Below are 10,197 nucleotides of genomic sequence, written 5' to 3'. Positions count from 1 at the left end.
TTGCACATACTCTTCAGGAATATGGCTATTGCCTAACGCAGCGGTCACCAACCGGTGGTCCACAGACCATTGGTGGTCCATGAAGTCCGAAAGGTTGGCGACCGCTGGCCTAAAGCAAGTAAACACATATTTAAGGTTCTTATGAAAACCAAACAATTCTGTGCCTGTTATAAAGGCAGTGCTGTTACCTTAGATTCCTATTTCAGCGATTCCCCATTGGCCTCAGTGTATTAGCCTTATTTTATCCCTTGAGAAGTTCGGAAACACTATCATTTCATAAAGTACAGTCTAGTCTTCAGCAAAATTAAGAGAGGCCACTTAGTGTTTTGTGTCCAGTCATTACCTCTTTAGCAAAGTACAATGGGAGCCAGATGAAGTTTGAGGGTAATGTTTCTATTTATTTTAGAAATGAGAGTAGCTGCACATTTGAAAAATACCACTCAGCACGAGATGGAAAAACTTACATAAAAATCATCCCTGGACCCCCACTCCTTTTGTACTCAGTGCTACATCTCCCATTGAGGTAAGGTTATGCCACTGTCCCATGGCTTTAAAAAAATAAAAATAAAAAAGGGGGAAAAATCCAATCCTATTAAATCCTATTAATCCAATCCTATTAAAAACCCTCCGTGTCTCCATTGCTGTGAGGAGTCCCAAGGCCCTCAGTCAGACTTCTCCTTCTCCTTCATGTGTAAGAAGACGATGCTGAAGATGAAGAGTCCTGCCATCATGGAGAAGGCGCTGGCGTAATAGGGATAGGCCGAGGGGATGAAGCGCTCATACTGCGTGTGCTGCAGTGGCCTCACTGACACCTGCAAAGGACAGAGTGACAGGCCCCGGCCGCTCAGAAGCCCAGTGGGACACGCTGGCTGAAATGGGCTGTGCTTACCTGAGTGGAAGAGTACAGGTGTGTGTAGCCCAGCCGGTTGTAATCCACTTTAAACTGGAACACACCGTACACGTCAGGCAACTTGAACTGGACACTGTACTTGCCACCTGGGGAAGATCAACACATAACCAGGAGGGGTTCCCAGAGCGCCGCTCGGTTAGCCTCCCGAGAGTGAGCCACAGGCGGGACTGTCTTCCTGCAGCTGCTCCTGGGAGAACCGCTTTTACCTTTCTTCTTCAGGAAGGTCCTCACAAAAGGATCAATGCGGACAAACTCCAGCTGAATGTCGTCACCATCAAAGGGGACCCACCGGCCATTAGAGAGCTGCTCGATCACAATGCTGTACTCCTGCGAGAAAAGGCCAGTTAGCCAGGGGGCCTATGACTGGAGGGAGGCTGCCACCCTCAGAGCTACTCACAAATCTGGCAGGAACTCCCAGGAGATGTGAAAACCTGGGCAAGCCCCACCCCCGGGCAGTAACGGAAATACCCCTGGCAGGCTAACCCCTCTAACTCCCATCCACACCTGTTCACAGGCCGGTGGAAGCCTGCACCCAGACTGCGCTCCACCCGGGGGTGCCGGGTGCGCTCGGGCATCCCTGCTTCCACTCACTGCTCTCTTGCCTCACACCCGACTCTAACGGCACTTCTCTTGGCAGTGAGTCAGAGAGGCCCCTCCTGCTTCTGCACTTCCCACAAGGTCGCCCTGAAGATCTCCGATTCTCTGCACCCAAACTGACTTTCTTCAGGGCAGAGGTTAACGTGGTCACCCATACGTAGGCCCCACACAGAAATGTTGCATAAATGCTTTTGAGCTGGGTCAACATGGCTATAACCTCCAGGCCCCCGCACTCCAAGCTCTTACCACAAGGTCAGTGACAGTGTAGGCATTGGGTGGGGCTGTCTCGCCCACCCGATGGTGGGACACAGGCCCCACCCGGAGGACACCCTCTTCTTTGAACACCCAGCGGGAGAGAGCCAGAGCTAGCTCATAGTTGCCCGTCTGGGAATACCTGCAGGAGGGGAAACAGCAGAGGCTGCAGCACCAGAACCAACTCCTTCCCAGTGGGAACACAGAAATGAAAAGATGGGAGGTGGCACGGCTCTGGGTGTGACCTGTACAATAAGTACACAATTTTCAAAGTGCTCCAGAGAGGCATAACTAGCTTAGAGTGCCAGCACGACCAGTATAGCAACGAAGTCAATCCTTCAATAATTTGAACGCACCTCAAGATGCTTAGCCTCTGACACTTTTAGCCAAAAGGCTTCTTCCTCCCCATCGGAGTCCGCCCCCGCACAGACGCCATTGCCCAGGCCACAGGCCTCCAAGTCCCCTGGCGTCTACCTCTGGGAGCCGGGCACGGCCTTCTGCACTGCCGCGCTGAAGAAGGCGTCGCTGAAGAAGTCGAGGGAACCGCTGAAGATGACCCGGGCGTTGTTCCTGGCCTGGAGCCCAGCAATCAGGAGGGTGTTCTTGCCCACTGCATGGGGGTACTGGGAGCAACAGGGGGCTGTCATCCCCAAGAGCCAGGGCCAAGGACAGCCGCTGGGCCCCTAGCGCCAGAGGACCGCGGGCCAGACCTGAACAGCCTAGGCCCTACCTGAGCCACCACTCTGCCCGCTCCCCGCTCCCCCGCTCCTCGTTTCACCAGCCTCGGCCGCGTGTGCGTTCCTGCTCAGGTCTCCTCTCCAATAAAAAAGCGCTTGTACCTGGCCCAGGAGATGGGGTCTGGAGGCTGCAAAGGCCCCTCACCTGGGTGATAGGTTTATCTGGGAAGAAGGAGTACGAGGTGGAAGAGCCTGTCAGGATGTCCAACACCAAAGGATTGTCAGGATCAGCCACCATCCTGGGGAAGGAAGAGAGAACCACCCAACTCAGACCCAAGAACTGAGCCCCAAGGACCTGGGGACCCCTAAGGGCCATCTCTTCACAGGAGTGAATCCTACTTCCTTAACTGGCAAACACTTAGCTCTCCTCTTGCCGTAACTACGAAGTTTTGACTCTTACGTTATGACTTAATCCCACCTGCATCTTCTGGAGGAAGGAATAGCCCCAACTAATCACAGTCTGGTAGGTTTCCTGACAAAACAAAGTGACCCCTCTCCCCCAGGTTTCCGTTGGCCTCTCCTTGCCCACTCACCCAACACCTCGAAAGAGGATGGGATTTAGAGACGACTTCCCAACAATGGTCGGGGCCTTCAGCAGGTTCTCAGTGTCAGCCACAATGAGCGTATGCTGCAACAGCAGAGGGGAGGCCGGTGGTCGGGAAGGTGCCCCCAAGCCAGGGGTCCCTCCCGACTCCCGCACGGTTACTAGGGTGAGCTTTGCTACAAGGGACTGAAACCTGGAAGGTGGCGATCTGATTACCTGGCCAAGGTCGGAGATGTCGTAGTTGTGATGGTCAATGACAGCTGTTTTCTCCTCATCGAACTCAATCCCACACTCACTGCCCAGCTCGCGAAGAGGGTCACCTGCACAGACCCGAGAGATGCCTGGCTGAGCCCTTAGGGGTGGGCCTGGGCCAAGCTATGTCACTTGCCCTGGCATCCTTATGATTCACTCTCCCAGTCATCCCCAGGGCCCTGCAGCGACACCAGCTGGATCCCTGGACAACAGCGTGGTAAAAATCAACAACAAACACCTGGCCTTCTCCCTCCACAAATACAGTGACCTTGGTTCTGCACAAAACCCCCCTTTGAAGCAAAGTACCACCTCAGCAAACCTGACCTGGATGAGCCCCGGCTGATAAGGTTTCTCTCTCCCTCATCACCACTTCACCAAACCACCACCCAATGTGGTTCTTAACACGTTAAGCGCCAAGCCTGTTTTGTCTTCCTTTCCTTTTAGCCCGCGATACCCAATTTCACTGATATGCTGGCGGCACCAGTGACTGACCGGTCTGGACAGAAAGTCGAGTGTCAGTCACCGGTGACTGACATGGCGCTTAACGTGTTAAAAGCTGTCAATACTGAAAAAGGTGAAACAAGATTGGCCAGGTGTTGTTCATGGTTCTTCCTACTTCTAAGTATCTTTAAAATTTTCCAAAATAGTAAACAAAACAAAAATTTGCTTTGTGTTCTACCCAATCAGGCTCTCCTTACTTGTCTCCGCTTTTTAAGGAAAGAATCACCACAAAACAAGAGGGGGGGGGGGGGCAAAAACAGAAAAAAACAGGGTTCCCAGCCCTTAAAAGGACCCGCATCTCATTGGTTCTGGTCAGAGGCCAGGAGGGATTAAATGGCTCTGTAGTTCCCTCACTCACTTCCTGGCAAGGACCACCCAATGAAGGACAATTCGGCAGCTTCCATTTGTAAAGCTCTCCACGCTTCCTGGACAAATGGGGGAAGCAGCAGAACTTCTGAGATCAGACCTACCAATGTCTGAGCTGGCAGCTACCAGGACACTGCCTCCACCGTCAATAAAGGTACTGATGGTCTCCACGTTGATGTTGCCTCCAAAATCTGAAAAAAGTACCAGACTCAGCGATGCAGAGGGTTCTTCTCACTGCTCCTCTGACACTGGGGGGAGGGAGGGGGGAGGAAGCAGACCAGCCACAATCATTAACATATTGCCCTCTGGAGGCCCAAAACAAGAGGAATGTTTACCATATATGCCCTGATACAGGGCAATTCTCCCATATTTTTCAATGTGATCCAAACATAATGGCTTGAATTCAACTTTTAGAAGTATACATTAAATAGTCAAACACCCACCAATTATAGTTGTCAAGTTATTTATACACCCTTCAAGTCACATCTATAATAATAAAAGCATAATACATGCTAATTAGACGGAACGTCCTTCCAGATGACCTTCCGGATGAAACTGAGGTGGGCAGAGGCAACCGCCTCAGTGGCAGGGGACCAGGCCCCCTTGCACAAATTTTGTGCATTGGGTCTCTATACAATAAAAGCCTAAGCGACCGTTACGGCGGAATAAGAACAACCAGTCACTATGATGCACACTGACCACCAGGGGGCAGACAATGCGGGAGCTGCCCCCTGGTGGTCAGTGTGCTCCCACAGGGGGAGTGCTGCTCAGCCAGAAGCCAGGCTCATGGCTGGCAAGCACAGCGACTGCACTAAGGAGCAGTGAGCCAAGGGATAAGGAGCAGCGAGCAGGTAGGCAGTAAGGAGCGAAGGGTCCCAGACTGTGAGAGGGATGTCCATCGAGGGGTCCCAGACTGCGAGAGGGTGCAGGTTGGGCGGAGGACCCCCCCACCCCCGTGCACACATTTCATGCACCAGGCCTCTAGTATAAAATATTTGTTTAGAAATGCTGCATTCTCCCACTCCATGAAACAATTTCATTCATACTCATTGCCTGCACCTTTAGAGCCACTCTGGGGGTCACCTAACATGGTTTGCAAGAGCCCATCAACTTCACTTCTAAGTTATCTGAGAAAGAGCACTTTTGACTCTAAGGATGATGCTGTCTGTCGCTGAGACTAGTACTCACCCAACATGAGTAGGGTTTTTTCTAGAAATCCTACAGGTTTATAGCCATTGTAGCCATAACAGAGCCACTTCATATACTGTGCTTTAAAAAAAAAAAGTGATCACCAAAAAGGGTCATTAATTTCCAACATCTGTAATTGTGAGATTACATCCTTTTTGGTCAATTTGGTCGGGTGACTGCCGTAAGCATCCAAAACTAGCTGTAAAGATCTGAATATGAGAATGATCCTGTTTAATTTGGTAATTTTCACATAAATAACAAAAACAAAGTACCTTACTTTTCCTTCAGGCTCAGACAGAACATGTATCTGGAAACCCAACCTCTCCTACGACATTTACAAAGCCATCTCCGCTCCTACAGATTGAGTAACAGCTCCTACAGTACAGTGGTCCCCTTAGGGACACTGTCCTAACATTTCTGGTTGTCACCAGGGGCGTGTGTACTGCCATCTAGTGGGCAGAGGGCCGGGGATGCTGCTACACACCCCGTAGTACACAGGACAGCCCTCTCAACGAAGAATTCCCGCCCAAAATGTCAAGAGTCCCGCTGCTGAAATGGAGACACCTGGGCTTACATCTAGGCATCCCTTCGCCTTTCTAAGCCCATTTCCCTACCTACAAAAAGGGACCCAGAGTTTGGGGGTACAGAGGGTCCTTCTCCTGTAGCCATTACTCTACTGAATTCAACTTGGAAGCTTCCTGACCCCAGAGAGGGCAAGGAACCCACTGACTCGGCAGCATTCTCACACCCGAACGGGCTAACGGTGGTCCCGGGGCCACAGACGGGCCCTTGAAGCAGGGGCCAAACCCTTCCCCTGACCCCCAGCAGCAGAGACAAGCCTTCTCCCAGGAGTGCCTGAAGAACTGCGGCCCTGTTTCCCAAAGTGTGGGACCCACTCTGCCAGGGACAGAAAGGTGACAGGTGACGTGGGGCAGAGCTTTCAGTGACGTCCCATCTCAGAGTCCTCTGTCAGAGACAGTGTCTCAGCTGGATACCGGGCTGTAACCCTCCCTCACTTTCTCATCTCCTCTTGCAGGAGGAAGCCTCGGGCTGCAGGGAACAGAACCTGTAGAGGACTCAGCACTGCACTTAGTGTATTTCTAGTTGCCTTCTACTGAAGGCAAGGACGACACCGACTCCATTTCCGTGGTGATACTGGCTTCATTCCTGGGTTCCTTTTAAAATGCTATTTTAGTTTTTAAAAAGCAAGTCAGTTTAAAGAAAAACACCAATTAGCACAGGTGACATAAAATCCGGTGAAGATCATGAAGGAGGTACGGAAAGTCGACTCACACTTGGGAAACACTGTCAGGCTCTGACACCTACTTTCTCCCACCCACCTTCACCCCTTCTCCCTGTCTCACCCACCGTGTCCCTCCTTCTCAGCGACACTCCCACTCTACCTCCTGAGCACAACGCAGACGGCTCCTGCGCTCCACCCAGGGTTTGGCATCTCATTTCAGGTCCTTATTCATATCGCCTCAAAGACGGACTGAAAGAACTCCTCAGGGGCAAGCTCTCTGTCACTGAGGACCTCTTCCAGAGCTCCAAACACAGAAGAAACTGGGCAAAGCCAATTAACCAGCTGAAGGCTCCATTCACATTCATTCACGCGCACACACACACACATACACACACACACAAGCAACCTGACGATTTTCATTTCTACAACCTGGGCTCACTTCCACCCACTACACCTGCCTCCAAAAGGCCAACACCAGAGGCCCATTGTGCAGGGGAGTTGGGGGTATCGTGTAACTGTTTGGAGCCTTGAGAAAAATACTTCAGGGATCTGGCTGGATCCAGCCTCACAGGAACTACAGAGAATAAAGTAGACGCCAACGAAGCGACAGACTTCCTGAGCTTCATCAGCGGGAGGAGGAAATGGCCACCTGAGTCCTCGGAGAAAAAGACAAATGGAAGCCACTACAGAAGAGGAGACTAGATGCCCAATAAAAGCTCGGCAAAGAGAAACAGCCACAGGAACAGGGGTATTTGGTCTGAGGAGAACCAGCTGAACCAGCTATGATTACGTGCAGGCTGTGCCTGTAATCTAAGCATCAGACCTACTCTCTAAGGCCGAGGAGTGTAAGAAACCCCTTCCTCCTCTCCCCTCCCCAAATAGAGTAGGAAATAGGAGGCAAATTCCAGTGTAATATAAGAAGTAACAGAGTTGTCCAGCGGTGGAGTTGATCGCTGCGTAAGCTCTGTCGCAGGAATACTGAAGTAAAGACATTCTGTTCTAGAACTAGCCATCCAGCCTCAACTAGGAGCGAGGCTAGATCATTCCTTTTTTTTCAGCCTGAGAACTATGAATCCACAAGTTCAACGGCTACAGCCTCTTTACTGCACACCCTGTTAACAGCATGCCATTTCCTCCTTCCGCCCAGGCCAGCCCTGCGAGGGGGTCCTCCATCTTTCCTCTCAGTCGCTTTACAGGGAAAATTCACTTCTCAGATTAGCAGGGGCCCAGGCTCACGGTCTGTGGCAACACCTGACCCTACAGTCCTCAGCTGTGTCTTTTCAGAAGCTGTGCCCTGATTGGCCCAGGACAGAGGTTAGCACGTTCCTCTTCACCCGCAGCAGCTGTGGCCAGGGCTAGTGACCATCCCATGACCCAGCACATGCCCGAGATGCAGAAAAGTGACAGATCAGCCCTGAACCTACCACCCCGGTCGTGGGGGTGACGCGCGGCCCTTACCTTCTACCGAGGGGGAGAAGATGATGAGATTGTCATAGAGGAACTCCCCGTACTTAATAAGGGACAGGCTGGGGTCATCTGCGGTCTTGAATGTGAGTTCAAAGCCCCGATCTGCACAAGGAGAAAGCAGGCAACTGAGGCTGCGGGAAACCGCCGCTGCAGAGACCGCGACAGCCCTCCCCTCGTCCCCAGGCGGCAGGCCAGACCTGGGCGGCCCGCTCGTGGAGAACGAGTGCGAGGGAGGGTGGCCGTTGCCTACCCAAACTCAGACTTTCACCCGCCGCCCCCTCGGACCCCCGTCTCACCCTTCAGACTCCGGAAGAAAAGCGAATGCGTCTCCCGCAGGTTGAGGTTGTCCAGCAGCACTAGGGTGCGGGGACCGCTGGCGCCGACCAGGCCAAGCAGCAGCAGCAGCCACAAGAGGGACCAAACACGGGCGGCGGCGCCAAGTTCCATCTTTCTACTCCTGCCAAAGAACCCGAGCACCTGGACACCGGAAGTACCCCATCTAAGGCCAGCCAATCGCGGCTCGGGGTCCTGGAGTTCCACCCGGAAGTGATCTGGTACGCCGGGGCCGAGCTCCAAGAGCCGCCGTTCAGATGATAGGAACCGAGCCAGGAGCACCACCGGAAGTGCCTCGGTTGTAGGCGGAACCTCTCAATCCTATTGGCGGAAGGGGAACGAGGCTCCGCCTCCCCAAAGCAAGCGGCTCAATCCTAGAGAGACAGCTCTGCAGCCCCGGCCAATCAACAGGACGCTTAGTCTGAGTGGCCCCGGCTTGCGTGGTCTTGATAGGGGCCTCCCTGGACCACCTTTTCGTTTCTCTCTGGTCCAGCAGAGTCTCGGGACTGGGGACCGGGCCCCTCCTCCACCATCTCCAGAGAGGAGACGATTGGAAAAATAAGATCAGGGACAGGGACACTTTAGACTCTGGTGGCCCACGCTGCAGGTAGGAAAGGGCGGTGGACTAGCCTAGCGACAAAAAAGCCCTACTTAGGCTCATTCCCAGGCTCGGTCCCTCACTAGCCCCTTTACCCCGGGATTTCACTCCTCTCCAGGCCACTGTCCTAGGCTGGAAATAAAATGGCCAGAGGCAGCTCGCCTACCCGTCTGTGTGCCCTTGGAACAGCCCTGGGCTCTTGGGGGGACTGGAGCCGGTTGAGGCGCCAGTGCAGGGCTAGGCTGAGCAACCGCTCAGTAATGGTGGCTCCCACCCCTTCTACACTGACCAGGGCCAGGGCTCTCCTCCGACCTGCCTCCGGCCGTCACAGGTCTAAGGGAAAGCTACCACAAGCAGCTCCACGACTTCAGTCCACCTCTAACTAAACCGTTGCTTAGGAGTCTGCCCCAGCCCACGGACACCCAGAGGCCCTCCACTGTCAGGTCTGCAGCCTCGTGCTCCTTAGTCCCACCCAGGGCTTACCTGGAACAGGTCTCCTCCGACCTTTAACCTACCCTCAGCTTCCCGCCTCCTGCCTTTCGCTCATGCAGCTCCCTCCCCCTCCCCACATCCCCACCTTAAGCCTCCCCAGGTATTCCCCATCCTTTATGGGAGCCCCCCACCCCCTCCCCCACCACCTGCTGCTGCTCCCTTCACCAGGGGACTTTGTTCCCATGAAGACCTGGCTCCCTCTTATTTGAAGTGTATCTGCAGGCTGCCTGGGTAGGTACCTAAGCACCCTCCACCCCACCCCAGCCTCTCCAGGAGGTGAGCTCCTTGGCCCAGCATGTGGTTTGTAGCATGAGCCACGGCAACTAATATAAAATACAGAGGAGCCCTAGCTGGTTTGGCTCAATGGATAGAGCGTTGCCCTGCGGGCTGAAGGGGCCCAGGTTCGGTTCCGGCCAAGGGCACATGCCTGTGTTGTGGGCTCGATCCCCAGTAGGGGACGTGCTGGAGGCAGCCGATCAATGATTCTCATTATTGATGTTTCTCTCCCCCCCACCCCCCCCACCCCCCCGTCTCCCTTCCTCTCTGAAATCAATAAAGAAATAAATAACAGAGGAGGAAGGCTGGGCTGACCCGGAGCACCTGCTGTGCACCGGAACTTTCGATCCCACCGCGTTTTGCCTTCACATGAACTCTAGGAGGTGGGTGTTTATCCCCGTCTCACAGATGAGGCTCAGAGTGAAATGAGGCTCAGGACAG

The 10,197-nt window shown here is 53.5% G+C and overlaps 1 protein-coding gene across 1 annotated transcript; it reads right to left on the bottom strand.

The window, feature by feature from the left end:
* Positions 1-372: 372 nt before the first annotated feature.
* Positions 373-8,588, bottom strand: DDOST (dolichyl-diphosphooligosaccharide--protein glycosyltransferase non-catalytic subunit). The gene is made up of 11 exons (XM_059690948.1): positions 8,354-8,588; positions 8,049-8,159; positions 4,264-4,350; positions 3,257-3,360; positions 3,030-3,124; positions 2,642-2,735; positions 2,234-2,382; positions 1,754-1,901; positions 1,117-1,237; positions 890-996; positions 373-812 (listed from the first exon to the last, which is right to left on the bottom strand). Exons 1-11 carry the CDS (start codon positions 8,502-8,504, stop codon positions 663-665), a joined length of 1,317 nt encoding a protein of 438 aa, XP_059546931.1. The 5' UTR covers positions 8,505-8,588; the 3' UTR covers positions 373-662.
* Between the last annotated feature and the right edge of the window lie 1,609 nt (positions 8,589-10,197).

This window comes from Myotis daubentonii, chromosome 3 (assembly GCF_963259705.1).
Source record: "Myotis daubentonii chromosome 3, mMyoDau2.1, whole genome shotgun sequence".
NCBI lineage: Eukaryota > Metazoa > Chordata > Mammalia > Chiroptera > Vespertilionidae > Myotis > Myotis daubentonii.
The sequence above is the reverse complement of the archived record's forward strand: the minus strand, read 5'-3'. Positions and strand labels throughout refer to the sequence as shown.